General features: G+C 35.6%; 1 protein-coding gene and 1 long non-coding RNA gene across 9 annotated transcripts in view; one reads left to right on the top strand and one right to left on the bottom strand.

The window, feature by feature from the left end:
* Positions 1-17,788, bottom strand: part of Gfrl (Glial cell line-derived neurotrophic family receptor-like) — a 223,754-nt gene that overhangs the window by 100,816 nt on the left and 105,150 nt on the right. For all 3 annotated transcript variants that reach the window (XM_070658458.1, XM_070658459.1, XM_070658460.1), the window contains exons 3-4: positions 5,307-5,477; positions 4,224-4,368 (exon numbers count right to left, since the gene is read on the bottom strand). In XM_070658458.1, coding sequence (XP_070514559.1) covers positions 4,224-4,368; positions 5,307-5,477 — 316 coding nt within the window. The remainder of the gene's footprint in view (positions 1-4,223; positions 4,369-5,306; positions 5,478-17,788) is intronic.
* Positions 1-17,788, top strand: part of LOC139103628 (uncharacterized) — an 80,117-nt gene that overhangs the window by 42,639 nt on the left and 19,690 nt on the right. The gene's annotated exons all lie outside the window — the stretch shown is intronic.

The raw sequence follows: 17,788 nt of genomic DNA on the forward strand, positions 1-17,788 counted from the left end.
CGTTGATAATACAATAATTAATTGTGTTATTATAGTCGATCAAGCCATCGATGTCAATTAAACGAAGAGCAATATTGCGTTTCTTTAAAGGATAAGCTCGCGACGTTTTCTCGAGAGCAACTTGTGCGACAGAAGTGGCATAGAAGCTTATTGACACGTCAGGGATAGAGGGTCGGGGGGGAAGGATTTTCTACGTCTGTAAGGGTTGGCGCTTCGATATTGAACTCGTTACATTCTTTGCCCATCGACAAGTTCTCAATTCTGCTAATTGAGCCGCCGAATGCAATAAGAGAACGAAGGTAGTCTTTCCTATTTTTTTTTTCTTTTTTTTTTTTTAAACTCATCCCTTCAATGATCTGGAAGATCCTCGGTGTTATGTCTTTGGCAATGACAAGAATGTCGCAAAAGGAGATGAGAGAAAAGTTTATAAAGAAGGACGTGTAAATTTGTTGACAGATTAAATTAATTTAAAGAAAAGGGGAAAGCTAATTTTTACAATTTAACAACACAAATGCATGGAATTTAATACAACAAATCAGCTTAAAAAATTTGCTGTATGATTAATATTTAACAAGTGGGAAGCATAGGAATTTATACTAATATATAAATTAATTATTAATAAATCTTATTGCTTAGTTACATACTTGTTCCTTTAGGCTGACGATATTGTTCGTAATAAATATTTTAATACTTGTAGATTTTAATATCTTATTATAAGGAAATAACGTTTTTTTATTTTTTTTAATTTTTTTTTATTAATATTGCTAAAATTAATATTTGGCGCGGATTATTAAACAGTGTCTTCCACGCTGAGGAATCTAATAATGTTTATTTGATCCGAGTTTAATTATCAGTGCCGTTATAGTAAAGGCTGAATAACTCGGGTGATCCCTTTAAAAAATATAGAAAGACGATAACGAACGATATCGATCGGCGAATCTAGCATCTTGCTCGATCTCGGTATCGCAGATTAAAGGAAAATGGGAACAGGGATAAAGACCGATGATCGGGGAACTTCATCGGCGAAGTTTACTTTTATCGGGAGCAACGTGGGATTGAATTTCAATGTTATTACGGATAAGGAGAACACTATCGCAGCGGAGAGCGGTAGGAGGACGAGGTCTTAGGAACTTTACGGATTTCTCCGGAATTTGCAGAACCGTGTCCGTGACGCGACTCGTAAAAACGCGATATTATTTTGTAGCGTCGCCGGTTAATCTATCGCCTCGACATTTATTGAATATTACTCTGTCGTATTTTAATATTTCCGTTTGTGAAACTGCAATTTTTAAAATCTTCATTAACAGTAAATTATTTTTTTTTATATATGCTGCATCGTAAACGTATACGTTGTAGATTGGCTTTTAATGTTATAATCAAGTAATAAAGTCACGGTAACGTTGTGCGAGAGCACAACTGCGAAATGTACTTCTTGCATCTAATCACTTCATAAAGATGCGAAGTTGACCATAAAGTCGTCCTTTGGGCAGTTTGCGCGAATTTACGGAGATACAAGATCTTCGAGTAACCCGAGAAGCCACAATTAATGATCCCGTTAATTTAATTAATGTTTGTTGTAAAAACCGCGACGAGTCACGCCTGCTAAAGCTCGGCTTGATCTTAGCAAGAAAAAACGAATATTGCTCGGGGGAAGAAATACGAGGGAAATAATACAGTCCTGCAGATTTAATTATGTGTAACAATACACTTTCGGTATCAGTTACAAATAATATTATACACGTAACAGATATATGAAATACTATCGTATGTTGTACATTTACACATACATAAAAATTTAAAAAACAATTATTTTCTCAAGTAATTGCATATTTAAATTAAGAAATTTGTATTTAGATATTATAATTAAAATTGATTGATTTCGGCAAAATTATATTTTTGAGTCGCATGACTTTAACTAAGTTTTTAATTTTAACGTCATATTATATTACAACTTTATTGTCTTGAGAATTTTCTGCGAAACAGAATTGATTAAACTGATCTATACATATTCTACCCATGCTCTTTTTTAAGAATTACAATAAAGAGAACGAGGTGGCAATGTAACGAGCTAATTCGTTTCCACGAAGGAAATTATGTGGCTTTGCATGCAGGTGCAGCGAGCCCGTCGATTACTTCCGACCAATATAATTCAACGTTTTTCAACAATGCTTTCGCCTCGTGACTTTAACGCTTGCGACATCCGTGTTATTTCTTTATACAATTAGCGAACTAATTTTGCACGTTGATAATGGCAGTTAGAATATCAATATTTTATTAAAAAAAAAAATTAACGTGATCGTTAACGGAAATAAATTAATAAAAATTTAGTTTGCCTTTCAATTAGTTGGAATGTATATATATTATTAAAGTCCTTTTTACACAAGAGATATTAATTTTTATATTTTTTTTATATTAATTTTATATTAAATTTTATTAAAATTTATCAAAAGAGATACTAGAAATATTCTACATTTCCTTGATTATTTCGGTGAAAAGCAATTTTTTAAATCATTTAAAAAATTCTGTGTTGCGCAAAAAAAGTGACAACTCAATAAACTATCTACGCTTGGATAGATCGCAACTTTAGGTACGCTCTTGGATACATCGTGGCCGATCTCAAAAGTTTAGCAGACTCTGGCCTCGGCGTTAACTCGGCGGAGTTACGATACTAGACTAGAGAGGCTCGTATCTCGGGGTTTAATGGGATCGGGACAAAGTGGCCGCGGAATTTCCGCGGCAAAATAAAACGAGATAGCGCGGCGCGAGTCGCGCAACTTTTAAAACTACGGTGGAAAATGTAATTTACTGTCGATGCGCGACCCTTCGCGACAATTCCCTTGCTTTGTTCCTACGAGTTAATTACATGCAAACAATTAATTAACCACGCGCCCATCGGCGTACCGTTTGTCTTCGCGAATACTCCGCCAAACTGCCCTTCGCCCCTTTAAATTATTTATCGCTGGTGATGCAACTAATTTCAGCAACGAGTTACTTAACTAACTCGAATGCAACTAATTCCCCTTCTCTCTCTCTCTCTCTCTCTCTCTCTCTCTCTCTCTCTCTCTCTCTCTCTCTCTCTCTCTCTCGCTCTCTGTCTTTTGCGTGGATTTTAAAATAGAAATCTACAGGATAATGGTATTAAATCGTGTTCGTAAAGCTAGCTTTGCAGACATTTGAGATAATTAAAGTAAAAATTTTGCGTACGGTATCAAATCAGTTGTATAACTTAATTTTTTCTAAATAATACAACATCCAATTTTTATATACGTATCTTGCGTGATTTTTAAAATATAATTTTACTGCTACAAAATAAAATAATCCGAGGAGAAATTCATTTAACTATTTTGATTTTGCAGCCAGTTATTAGATCGCGCAGATTAAATATATTCCTCAGCTAGTGTGAGGTTGTCATTAAAAAAAAAAAAAAAAGATTGTCGGCGGGTCTGGCGACCGGCTGTCTCACGCGTCGGCCGCCGGACCCACCGACTGCCTCGCGCGCCGACCACCGGACCCGCCGACTGCCTCGCGCGCCGTAATCACGTGAGTCTGTTTACGTCGGCGGCCATCGAACCGCATGGGCCGTGTAGTGGAAGCGCGGGCCGCGAGCCCGGAGGTCAACAACCGCGGCAATCGAGCGCGCGTTAGCTAGATCAGTACGCGTAGTAGACTAGTACGCAACGAAAAACGTTTAGATATCTAGCTTTTCCAGCTTGTTATTAATCAGTAATAATTGTCGTACTTACAATTAGATGATTTGAGCGTTACATTTCTGGCTCAATGCTAGACAGTTTTGCTAGACAGTCACGAGATAAACCACAAATGGGCTAGTTATTAGATAACGGTTAGGCTCAATTTCCACTCGAAATGATTTTCCCCGTTTGCATTTGTTTAAAAACTTACGTAAATTTTTATATTCGATGAATAAGTAATATCATAAAGTTGTGGTATTGTTATATTACATATTAATGGATGAAAAACGAACAGCAGAAGGTAAATAGATATCTCTATAGCTCGTCGAGTCTTTCAATTAATTCTTCCATCACGCATCTCTTTATTTCAAAGCAAACATTTGTGTTATTTTATTACCGCAAATCTAGTTTTTCGATTTAAACGCATCAAACTCTGCGTTATTTCTACAATATTACGGTGCAACGAGGATATAAAACTGGAAGATGGATTAATAAATAAAAAGCAGATAAATTTAAAACTTTTAGCTCGCTCACCGATTCTCCATTTTGCACTGGCCTTCTTGTATCTTGCAGTTGGTTTTGAAATCTTTGTAGATCTGACTGCAAGGTTTCCCACGTAGACAGAGATTAAGTGCATGATTGCACGTCGGCAACGCGTCCACCGGATATGGATCTTTATCTGTAAAGATATAAAAGAAATAAAATGTGAACTTTTTTTTTATTTTCTTAAAAACTACTATTAAAACAAAGAAAATAGGACTTAAAAAAAAAACGTTATAAAATAAAAATTTATACACGCATTAACAAAACCCGAAAATCTGAGAAAGTTATATTTTTACACATATTATTATTAAACATTATGTTTCTCCTTTAAACTTTAATAAATGGTTATATTTACTTAAACGCGAGAATGCCTTTACTTAAAAAAAAAAATAAAAAAAAATCTAAAACTCGCGGGTCATTAAACTTCTAAAGTTTTAAAAAATCAACCACTTGACTCGTATCACTTGATACATAACATACAATTTAGCGCGTAGTTCGCTGATTTTTTTTTTTTCTCCCCTTTTTTTGCGCCCTTGCTTCCTGCTTTTTCTTCCTTTTTCGAGGCACGGGAGCGAATTTAATCTCATTAAGTGCCGAAGCTTTCTGGTTTCGTAGCCGGCGCCAGGTGCGCGGGGTTTCCATTATCCGCCTTGCACTCGTATGACCGGCTTTCGGCAGGATAAATGTAATTAAGCTACGATCCAGAGTGGCCTAATTGCACAACTTATTACTTCGTCGAATTATATTCGTAGCCTTCCTATGTGCATTTACGATTTAGCCTGATCTATAGGTGATTAGTGATTAAACGCAATAAGCCTTTGATCATCATTTTATCGATATTAATTTAAAAACACTGCTTTTTATCCACAACTTTACGGCGAGTGCATTAATTGCGGACAGAATTTATAATCAATTTATTTACAATTTTATTATATGTAGTTTGAAAATAAAAATGCACCGTTTGTGTCTCAATATTATAGTGTTGCGCGCGTTAAAAAAAAATTGAATTAACAATATATGCACGGACATAAAGAAAAAGCTTAGGTTTATTACACCGCGAACGTAGATTCTTACCTTTCCACTCCACGTAGTCGCAGGGGTGGTCGAACAGGAAGTTTAGGAAGCTGTTGCAGTCCGGATCGACATGCGGCTCCCTGCAGAGGCACGTCGGTCGGAAGAAAGTGAAAGCCTGCAGAGTGCGCAGGGCCGCCTGACACTTTTTCACCGTCACCGTCGAGCATGCCACTGTAACCGCGAAATTATTATTAAAGCGATGCAACAATGTTTCGGCCGAGTGACAAATAGCACGTGTGAATTTAGCACGCGATACCGGGCCATTGCGCGCAAATTGGCTCGACAGTGTAACGTACAAGCCGCATGACTAATAGCGTACCGAATATAAGTTGTCCTATTGTTTAATAGAATTTATGTCAAATTTTCAATTCGACGACGGGCTAATACGCTACACTTATGCTCCTAAATTGATACATATGTGGTAGCTTTAAATCGATGCGAATACGCGAAAAGCCAGCAATACAATGACGCATTTTCGCGAGGATATATATACTATGTGTATATATGGTTTGGAAAAAAAAAAAGAAAAAAAGGAAAATGAAAAAAATAAAGCGAACCTGCAGATCGTTGTAAAACGCGATGACGCGAGGTCTCTAGGGAACAATTAATTTTTTTGTTCGCTTCTGTTTCGACATTGATCCGATCGTTTTCGTCGAACAATCGAAAATCATAGACTGCACAAATAATTTGTTAAGCTGTTGACGTGTTCTGGGTGTTATATCGAAACGGTAGATCTAACGAAAAATTTATTCGCTAATGAAAACAAATTAAATAGTAAAACTAGAAAATACGTGAAATAATTAGAATGGAATTTTTTTTAATTTAATGACAACTTTAATACACTGAGCTTTACATTCGTATACGATGGCGATACGTGTTTCAATCCTCTGCATACTGAATAATTTTTTCGCGTAGTATCGGTTTTCTTCGACCGAGACAATTTCAATGTCTAATCGTTTTCTTTTAAAACCCGTTTCGAGCTTTATTCAAGATTCAAGCGCTTGCAGCTTAATTAGTACAACGTCGTTCGGAGAAAGAATGGAAGTGAGAGGCCGCCTTAATTACTATCCCGAGACACCGTAAGTTTCGTAATAACCGAGCGTTGCCAGACTATAAGTAATGAATCCAGATGTCGGCGTTACCGTTGATGTCGACGTTGTCGTCGTCGTCGTCGTAGCCGAATGTCAGACAGAAAAATGACGGAGCAGCAGCGCGAAAGTTTCAATTACATTCTGATGTTATCACCTGACGCTTCCTTGCCCCTCTTCAATTCATTCCATCGTTTCCAATGTTCAACCCCATCCCGGACCGTCCCGCCTTGCACCCACGTCCTTTCATTAAACACGAAGCAGGGCACTTAAAAGGGAATATCCCCGGTAGTTTGGAACTTACAGACAAAAAAGTTTCTGCGAGGAGTTTCAGAGGCTAATATTGTGACAGGAGAGTAATTTCTTAGTGGGTCAGCCGTTTCGAATCTTTACGAAAGGAATACTAATTTACATCGGTCCTTCTTGACGAAATAGAGATCGACATAGCAACCAAATTTGTAGATCAGGAACTTAGGATGTTGTGAATTAACATTTAATGACAATTAAATTTACGATAAAAAAAAAATAATAATAATAACAGAACTACACGATAACGCAGAGTTATCTCAATTATAAAAGTTTCAAGTATTTTATTACTTATAATGAAAAATATATAAAATCACAAACTAATTTTCTGTTTCAAACTTTCTTCCTATTTATTAATTAGCAATCCATTAATAGTTTCGAATAACTATTTTGATTTAAGTTTCGATAAACTTGATAATTACTTTTTGTTACACTGATTCCTGACAAGTCAGTCTGTTATCTGTTAACATTTATATTAAATTCAATATCGCATTATACGAACTTTCTGTGACAAATCGCAAATAATAAATTTTGAAGGAAATGAAAAGTCTCGTTGCATTGACGGTGACAAAATTAATAGCACTTTAAAGCTGTTTTTATGCAATCGCAAATAGAAGTTATCTCCGCGACTCGGCGTATTTATCAAAATGCAGGCATTCACGTAAATTTCCATCGGTGCTGTAAGAGAATAATTGTCAAAATGAAGAGCGCCGTAATACGACTAAATAGCTGCTACGCAAATAATAATATGCGGAATAAAACATGATGGACAAGATAACATTTCCGACAAATAATTCGTTATATGAAAGAAAGTAATTGGCAAAAATAGCTAATGATAATTGAAATATAAGCCGTGAGAGATATTTATTTAAAAAATTAATCACGGAAAGGTATCCAGAGAATCAAATTAAATCGCGGAAAGATATTTCACGTTTATTGACACGTTATCGGAAACGACTGATTTCCACTGATTGATTGACAATCAAATGGCTGTGATAATTTTCAGTATTACTGTAAATATTAAATTTCCGCTGCTCCGGGATATTCTTATATTGCTAGTAGGTATCTAGAGAATGTACGTCCATTACGCGAAAGTGTGTTACGTACAGCGTACGCGCAGAGACGGGGAGAAAAAAGAGAGAAAAAAAAAAAACTAGCTGGGACGAGGCAAACAAACTATCAGCTGCTAGGAAAGTCGGGAAACGGACTTTTCATTCTCGTGCAGCGACCGCGAGGAAATATGTACAAGAGCACAGCTTTGAATTCGGCGCACGACTATCACTTGCAGGCACATGACTGTTTTTGACGCGTTTGTGTTTTCGAACAGTTGTAATAATTACAACCAAAATTCATTCTATTATTGCATTGTTCTCGTAATATTTTTAACTTACTGATTGAACGAAAGTTATATATTTTACAAGTGCTTTTGCGAAAATTATTTTATGGATGCCCTGCAGTACATTGAAATGCTGGTCCGTATTTATATTATAACGATTAATACAAGATAAATAATATAAAATTTTATAAACATTTTTTTTTTAACTATTTTGCAACTGATTCTTTATTCGTAAAACTTGATTAGCGTTGGGTTTATATTTTATACCTTTTCTTGATTATTTGATATAAGACATTATGTTCGCTTTTAATTACTATTATTTAAATTTGCGAATTAATTTTCACGCGGTGGCTTTTTTTCTCTAACCGGAAACGTACAATTATATTACTTTCGCCGCGCGTTAAAATCTAAAGCAAAAATTTCTTGCCGAAACAATGACGAAAATAAATAAGGCTGGACTCTTGTCCCGCGAGGTCCTGCTCCGCTTTAATTATCGGAGTGTGTATCCGGGAACATCCTGCGGTGATGAACGGCGCCGCGGCTCCATAAAAAGCGCGAACGTTCCAGAATCGTTCTACCGTGAGCTATAATTCATGGATGGGAAAAAACAGTATCGGGGGGGAAAAAAAGTGCGCCGGGGAAAGAGAGAAAGAGAGAGAGAACGGCCGGGGGAAAAGTTGCAGTCTCCGCCACCCGAAACTGACGACGCGTATTCTCTCCTCGCGGGTTCGCACTATCTTCCTCCCGCACTGACGCCATTGTGCTCGAGGGTCGTGCATGCCGCTTTGGCATAACAACGTACATTGTACTTCCGAACAATGCTATCCTTCTGTCAGCCTGTACAAACCGACCCCTCACCCCGCATCACCGTCGCTCCACGCCTTATCGCGTGGCGGGCGCGCTCATCCCTTTTTTTATTTTTTTTATTTTATTTTTTTTTTTTTTGAGCCGGCCTTTTTGAGGGAATAAACGACACCGCAATTGACAGTTAAGAAGGGTGCGAATAGCTCGTGTCATTTCGAACAAGCGCCATAAAATCGAAAAATTGACGAGCTAATCTTAAGGATTATTTTTTTCCTTCCCTTTCGAGAAATGTTTTTCACGAATCCGATAAAATTTTCTCCGATAATAAAATGCAGAGTTGTCACGCAGCTTAGTATGTCGCGTTGTACTTTAATAGCATTGCTATTAAATTACTATTAAATGTACAATGAGACAGTGAGATTATTCGGACAAGAGATAGCGGAATTAAAAAAAAATATCTCCGGGAAAAAAATGGCTACTTCTCCGACATTAGTGATGCTAAACGACGATGAGTAGCAGCTGCTCACTCAAAAACTCACTCAACCTGATGACGCTGGATTTCAAAGTCCACTCAAACCACGCGGCCCTACAACTCTCGCGAAAGTACTGGGTCAAGAATTTCCCTCGACTTTACGTTAATGGCCATCGCATTGCTCCTTTCTCGCAAAAAGTTTTCGTCAGGAGGATGACGCACGATTCAAAAATTTTTATAATCCGCTGAAGTAAAGAGGTCTTCTATTTTTTTTTTTTTTTTTCCTTTTGTATAAAGCATCGTTATCAGCAGTTGTTGCGTATCCTTATCCTTTTTTCTCCACAAACGTTGCTGCGTAAACGAAATATTCGATTCAGAACTGTGTTTTTATATCAAATAGATAATAGGCGTAATAAACGGAAAGAACGAACGAAACGTTAGATAAAACGGAAAGGAATGCATAAAATTCGTATAGGACTTATAAAATTTTACGTCATTGGGTGAAAGAAACCCTCGTTGAGTGCCGCCGTTCTCTCCATTTTGGAGTTATTGTTTTAGGCCGAAACCGTAAATGGAATTCGCGTAAAAACAGGGGTGAAACTCCTACACTCCGTTTCTAAATTGAAAACTTGTCCACAGTATCATCGTGTATCAATTGCTTCCATTTTTTTTATTTTTTAGAGAAAATTATATTCTAAACTTTTATTTTCGCGAAATTACGAGAACGGACGTCAGTTGTGTTTACATTTTGCTATCAAAATTTATGCAATTATCGGCAAATTTTTTATATTTTTATTTAAATAATAATTTTGAATTTATATTAATGATATATACTAATTTTGTAATTGTTTCGAATTATCGTATATTTACAACACAAGTTTGTTCTGGGTATTTATTCTTATAAAGCTTGGTTTGCTTATTATAATTAAATTTTGTAATAAATTACTCGCTGCACCTATTCGTATTTTGACTTTTTGATTACTTCAATAATTGCTCGTACTCTTTTGATAAAATTCAACATTCAGAAATTAAACAATTGTAAAAAGAATTATTATTGGCAATTAATATTGACTTAAATTACTTATATCACATGCAAATATTTCTATAATTAAATTGCAAATTTGTTGCATAATTCAATTGCAACTATTAAAATTAATTAGCAGAATAATTTTGTAATTTCTTTTTTTAATTTTGCAATGCATATGAAAATTATGATATTTATTAATTTATGGCATTGGTATATTATGCCGATCAGTTCATGCAAGATGACGTCGTAGATTATTTACGTTGGTAATTTAGCACCGCACGCAAATCAGCGTGCATCGTACGTTTGATTATACATATATAATGCTATAAAGGCTGAGGCTCACGTTCTCACGGTGCATTCAACGACTTGATTAAAGGTAAAATTGAAATCGCGTTACGACGTGTTACTCGCATTTCAACTGTCGTTGTATTATCAATTGGATAACGACCGATAAACTAACCATCGATTGATTATCGGCAAAGCAAGCCTGGATTCTAATTCAACGCGCAGGGAAAATATCTTTCGTACGCATTTTAAAATTAATGGAATATGAGTAAAATGAGAGGTGACAAAAAATTTAATCAACGGGTTATTTAAAAACAGGGACTCACGAATTATTGGTGAAAAAAATATTTATTAATTATTGTGCACAAACGTCATTTGCTATTTTTGTCTGGTATAATTCTCAAAATGGATTAAATAGGTTGTACAATTCGTGCTGCATTCACAACAGCAATTTTAAATATTTAAACAACTGATAATCTTATTTAGATATGACCGATAATATCTCCGATTTCTAATTATCAATTGTCTTCTTTAATAAGACACAAATAAATATTATTTCTAAGGCAATTCTGAAAATATATCTTCCTATAATATAATCTTTCTCGATATTCTCAACGAGCGCGAGGCAATGTGAGTGGTTTTATTTATGATTTGGCGCTTATGCAGCCCGCCATATTGCTTCCGCGGTCTGAAATATCACCGCTACGTTGAATATATTCTGCAGTAACTATTCGCCAGCCCATGGTAACGATGCAACAAGCGTTCTTTCTGTTCCGTTTGTAAATAAGTGAGAGGCAAATATTAAGCGACATCGTGCATGGTGCGTTACTTGTATATTTATTAATCCAATTCTGGTTGGTATTTTAATACTAAAAAATAGGATCTGCACAGGTTTGGCGCTGAACTTTTCGAGGGAAATACAACAGTTGCATTATAAAGATTGCGCGAACCAAAAAGAGAGAAATATATAATGCATCTCGATGCTTTTCAGGCATTTAAATTGTAGGGTATATTATAACGTTATTTATTATTATAAAAGCTTGAGATAAATACATTTAAAAAAATGTCCCCCTTTTTTTAACTAAATACAGACATTTTGTATAATATCTAGAAAAACGTGGTAAATAATTATAAATTCTAAACGTCTTCAATTAACAATCATAATATTCTCAATTTTCGCAAAATCATCAATATTGTTTTACTACGAGACTATCATTTAACGATATTGTATTCTGCTGATGTATTTAGTTGATATTGGATAATTAATTTAATGTTAATACATATGTGTACCTATTTTATAGTCCAAGTTTCAATATCGGAAATGATGCTCGATATTCATTATTAGCGTTCTGCTGTCGCGATTTTACATAGGAATCTTCATATTTTCTGATCAACTTTTCACGAATATATCTCACGTTGTCATTTCTACGCGAATTTTTCCATCCGTTTGCAAAGTGGCGAAATTTCATGGCAAAATGCGATTGGCTGTGCGGTCGATCCGCAAGTCAGCGACAGTGACTCCGACATTGCCGTTGGTGTTGTGCGTCTTGCTGCACTTGCAACGGCGAACGTGCGGTTCAAGAAGAGCGATACAACCTCCACTTTGGAGTCGGACCGAAATCTCCTGAGTGGTCCAAACGCGCCTTTGGACTCGCTCCGGGTTGTGCGCTTGACAGCCCGCGGTGGCTAACCAGCTGCCTTGGCAGAATCGGTGGAATGGATGGTAGTCGGTACCGGGATTTCCGGCTCTGTGGAAGCGTCAATGTGTACATTCTACCGGCAAAGCTCCTTTTGCACACCTCCACCGCGTTGAACGAGCCGATGTCGTTCATTTCCCCGGGAGTTCCTTTTAGATTTATTCGCGTGACACTGCGAAAGATTTTTTTTTCGCGACAAGCTGACTGTCAAAAAATTATTATTTTTTTATTATTTAAATAAATTTATCTTTAAAGAGTTACCAAATAAGAAAAAGTATTGCACAGTTGAAAGAAATTATACATTAAAAAAAAAAAGAAATCAGGTCTATTTTATCGCAATTATCGATGGTACTGTATTGCTGCTACGTAGTTTTTGAGTCCCGATTGTATCGTAAATAAGTTACCGCGACTTCGTCACATAAGTCACATACAACTTTTGTGAAACACATCCAAACTCTCTAGCACTTAGAATTTAAAACTTTTGAAGTGCATCCCGCAGGATTAGTGCGGACGCGCAACCGGAGACACGTTACACGTACTATCGTTACAATCTGTTTATCATGACGGGCAAAACATGCAATACTGGCCGAAAAGGCGCATTGCCCGTCATTTCGAACCAATTTTTAGCCCGCGTTAGTCTTTTTTTTCTTTTACATATCTGCGGAACCTCCGCGTATCGCCATTTTTCTTTTGTATTTTTATTGGCTATTAGAAAACATAAAAACAATTTTTTTTTTTAAACAAACTTTTTTTAACGATACTACCGATTTTTCGTGACGGACGAGCACAATATGACTTACAAATTGTTCAGGATACGTTAATAAAAAAGGCAAAAGCTATAGACGTTCGTCGAATCGCGGCGTATTTATCGAAATAATAATCTTTACTGTTAAAAATCTTTCTACAGCTAATTAACTTCTTTTAAAGTACCTTCTTCAAATCTGCTTGTTAAGAAATTCTTATGCTTTTCAAATATACCTCGGTGAAGGTAAGAAGGTATTCTAGTTGAATTTGCCACTCGTTATGCCAGTTTATTCGTCTCGAGACCGCGAATGTGGAATATGAATCGCATAGGCTTCTATCATAATTCGTGTTTCCGCGCAGATCATTAATGTCGCACGAGTGACCATGAATGGCATTGTAACGTAATTCACCCTTATTTCGCACTTCAGTGACCCATAAGATGAATGTTATCGACTACTACGTCGGATCCCTTTCCCATCTACGCTCTATCGACTCAAATAATCGTTCTGTGACAATAACGAGTCTCGACGTGTTTCTCATTTAGTCACTTTCTCGTTCAATTTAATCATTTACCATTCTATTTCTAACTCTCTTGTTTTATTTTTAATATTTTTACTTCTTAACGTTTAACCCGGCATAATAGATCTTAATTATTACGCGAGCTCAAATTTAAATCACGTTAATGCTCGTTCGGAATCGATTTCACGGATTAATATACAAATATACGAAAAGGTATTATTAAAAATTCGAAGATTAATTATCTACGAACGGTTCACATTAAATGTTTTACGGCAGCGAATAAGGGATATTTTTTTTTCGGGAATCTTTGAGGGATAAAGTGCGAGAACGTGGAATTAATGTACTCAGGAATATTTGCCGGGCTTTGCCGATCGCGGCCGGCTGCTAATAGTGCGGGTCTCTGGAACGCGCGTATCGAGATATCGATCTCAACGGGGCTTCCGGCATGGCCCGTCCAAGCTGAAATTTCGGCGGCGGAAGGGGGCTAGAAACAGGTCAGCCGGAAGTTGTCGATGTACAACGCCGCGTTCCCACGCAGGTTATTATCGTCCTACGGGGCCGCGGCGCAGCAAGGCTGGCCGTACCGGTAATATTATCCCGCTTACAAACCCTTATTTCACAAGCCACTAGTTTGTAAGATGAACCACGCGGACTCAACTCTTATTTCGCTTCTCGCGAGATTTGTTTAAGCCACGACGCCGCCGGATAAAAATGATTTTCCTCAAAAGAGAGAAGCGATGAAGCAATTAAAAAGGTTTAAAGGGGAAGGAAAAAAAAGTATTAACTTGAAAAAAAAAAAAAATAAAGAAAACGGTTTCTGTTGAAGAACGTTCTTAAAAAAAAAAGAAAGACAAACAAACAAATTACTGAAGCTAAAATTGACATGGAAAATATTTTGCTCAATTTATGATCACGTGAAACGTATCGTATAGTTTTATTTGTATGCAGATTATTAATTTAATCGTATTCGCTGCGAGATATAGTATCATAATTATAGCATCGGAAATCTGATCATGCTTTAAAATGCTTCTAAACAGGCAAACTATGGCTGACAATGCTACAAACAGTATTAAAACAATATTATGCTTTAATTTTGTTTGAACTTGATAAACACGTATTATAGTTGATTAAAATTAAAAAATATATATATAATCATGAATTAATATAATAATATAATAAACGGTTAATTTTACAAACAATGATATTTATTAGCCATGTGATAATCGTCAACAATAGATTGCATAATATTGATTGAAGAAAGAGGAAACTTTATGATATAATATCCAGTGAATTAAATACGATTTGGAGAACAGGATAAATCATATTAAACTAAAAAATGAAAGTTTCTTGCAGCAGTTATCTCCATGCGATTGAATAACCGTGTTATCATAGCTGTAACATTATCCCTGCGATTCATGTATAATATTCATCATTAGTGAGAGAAATTAATTAAAATTATAGTCGCGTGGATTAAATTTTAGTTGATCTTCTTGCTAATTATTGCAGTCAATATCTACGTAATGTAAAAATGGTTTACTTTCGAGTTTAAGGCTAGATTAAAAAAAATCTAATTAACTTGTTTACTTAAATTTTTTATCTATGAATTATCTCAATTAAAATCTGGGAATTTAACTTGGACTAGTATAATGTATCATGCGTATCTTAGTCTCTAAAGCTAAAACCAATTTTAATTAGCAAGCGACAGAAATAAGATTAAATTTTTTCAAATAAATTTTTTAATCCATTGAATTTAAATAATGTCAAGTATTTAAAATATTTTTATCTATCTTTTTCTATACCTTGCTTGCCGATATATGTATAATAATAAATATAAAAAAAACGAGCAATTGTTAAATCGGAACAATTGTTGCGCTCATCGTCGCATCGAGAAGCATTTTTAGAACTCCACAGTCGACTTTAAGGTTCTTCAGAATAATTGTTCTCGTGGGAGTGATTAATTCAATGATGAAATCGAAAGGTATGGAGTTGAGTTCTCCTCACCATCTTCAATCGTAACGAGAAAAAGAGAAAGAGAGAGAGAGAGAGAGAGATGGAAAGAGAGAAAGAACAAGGTAACGAGGACAGCTCGAGAGAAGACGGTCGACGACCTCATTCTTCCCACCCTCGTTATTTCACCACCGCCCTCAGTCGCATCTTTTTCCTTCGCCGCATCCGAATGGAAATCGCGTTACAGGCGATCGCAATGCAAACTATAAATTATCCTCGACACCGCTAAATTCTGTTGTCATTCTAGACATCTATCGCTTTTAATTGTCAAGTTGACAGCGTTATTATCAAGGAAAAGCAAGGTTCTCCGAGTTATTTTTATTTAGTGTAAATTCCTTAACATAAATAATAGAATCTAATTAAAATTTGATTCAAATAAAATGTGAATTATTAGAAGAAATTAAAAATAAAATTTTTTTTATGTAAAGTTTTGAGATTTACATCTAGCTAATATTGAAGTACTTAAGAGATGTCGATAATTCTTATAAATTTTAAGGAACAGATGAACTTCCGTAATTAAAATATTCGATAATCTTTTTATGCAAATCAAATATTAAATGTTATAAAACGTTAAATAAAAAGGAACTTAAATTATCAGGTTAGGCTCTTAAGTGCCTTAAACATTTTATTTAAAAGTAAACTTTTTGGATCATTATTGTCGCATAAAAATTGCATCTACGTGTAAATAATAATGCTATAGTGCTATAGTCACGAAGCTTCGTCGTCACTCTTTTTTCCCCGTCTATTTCTTAATCGCAAACGGAATGCCGCTGTCGTGTTGCAAGAAACGCGCTCGAAGCTCTCGCAAACCTCGTCGTCGTCGACGTGCAAAATGCAAAATGGCGTGTGTTGCATTAAAAAGCAGTTCGCCTACGAGCGACTGCACGAACATCGTTATATATTTTATTTCGTTCGACATAGTGCAAGTGCGCGCACGCGGCTTTTTAAAACAAAGACACCGTCCATTGTGATTTATGCCGCGGCTTCCGCGTTCCTTTCTGATACTGAGAAGTTACGTGAATAATCTATCATGTAATCGCCCGGGCGAAAGTAAAACAAATGGCACTGCTTTCGGAAAGCTTTTAGCTTCGGAAAACCTACTGAGGCTTTTACTTCTGTTTCAAGAATGGCGCGACGAGCGATACCTTTTATTTATCAACGTCTGATACGAGACTTGCTCACGGTGCCTATTATAATTCATAATATTAAAAAAAAAAAATTTTTTTAACCGAAAGTTTTATTGCAAATTTAATTAAAACAGTGACAAGTTTAGACATAATTAAATAATTTGCAGAAGTACATGAAACATACTTGATGAGCTCACGGTTTTTGATACGTTGATCTAAATACATGACGGAGATAACGTTTTACGGTAACAACGTATACATAAAAAATTAATAGCGATTTACTCTATAAATATTATACGACGTGTATACTTAACTTTTACAATTTACAAGTACAGGTTTAAAATAATTTTTTATAAATCAATATTCATCTATAAAAATTGTTGGTAAGACACTTTTAGGCGAGTTCGCTGATATTTTCATACGGAATTTAAAATTCAGACATTAATGTCATCATCGTTTCCATAAGAAATTCCTCGGGATTTCGGAATCCGCATGCAAATTTTATGGAAATGCGGCACGACGCCTCGACGCGACGTCGCAAAATTTCAAATGTGACGTTGTCGCGCCCGCGAGCCGCCTTTTATTTTACATGGACTAATATGAGATTTCACGAATCATGTGTGACCCATTAGGGCCCTATGATTATTACAAGATAGGATGTATGAATAATATATTGCGAAACTGACACATTGCACAATTTGTAGAAGACTAAAAGCTCTTCTCATAATTTTTTTTTCTCTCTCTTTCTCTTTTTTTTCTTTTTTTTTTTTTTGTAAATTGTGATGAGCAGATTATGCCACACTATCTCATTTCTCTAGTAAGAATCGACACTATGTTTAATCAAAGGCCAAGTAATAGATTATACATATATAAATGAAAATATAAAATATAATGTCGGTACAAAGCGAATGTTTTGGTTTTCATTTTGTACAACGAATGGATTGCTTTCGATCTCGTCTTTTATATTTACGCAGGCTTTTCAACTTATCGATCCACATTGGGTGATTTATTGCTAATATCTCTGTGATATTTCGCATACAAATAAAAAAAGAACACACACACACACACAC

Source organism: Cardiocondyla obscurior, linkage group LG06 (assembly GCF_019399895.1).
Source record: "Cardiocondyla obscurior isolate alpha-2009 linkage group LG06, Cobs3.1, whole genome shotgun sequence".
Lineage (NCBI taxonomy): Eukaryota > Metazoa > Arthropoda > Insecta > Hymenoptera > Formicidae > Cardiocondyla > Cardiocondyla obscurior.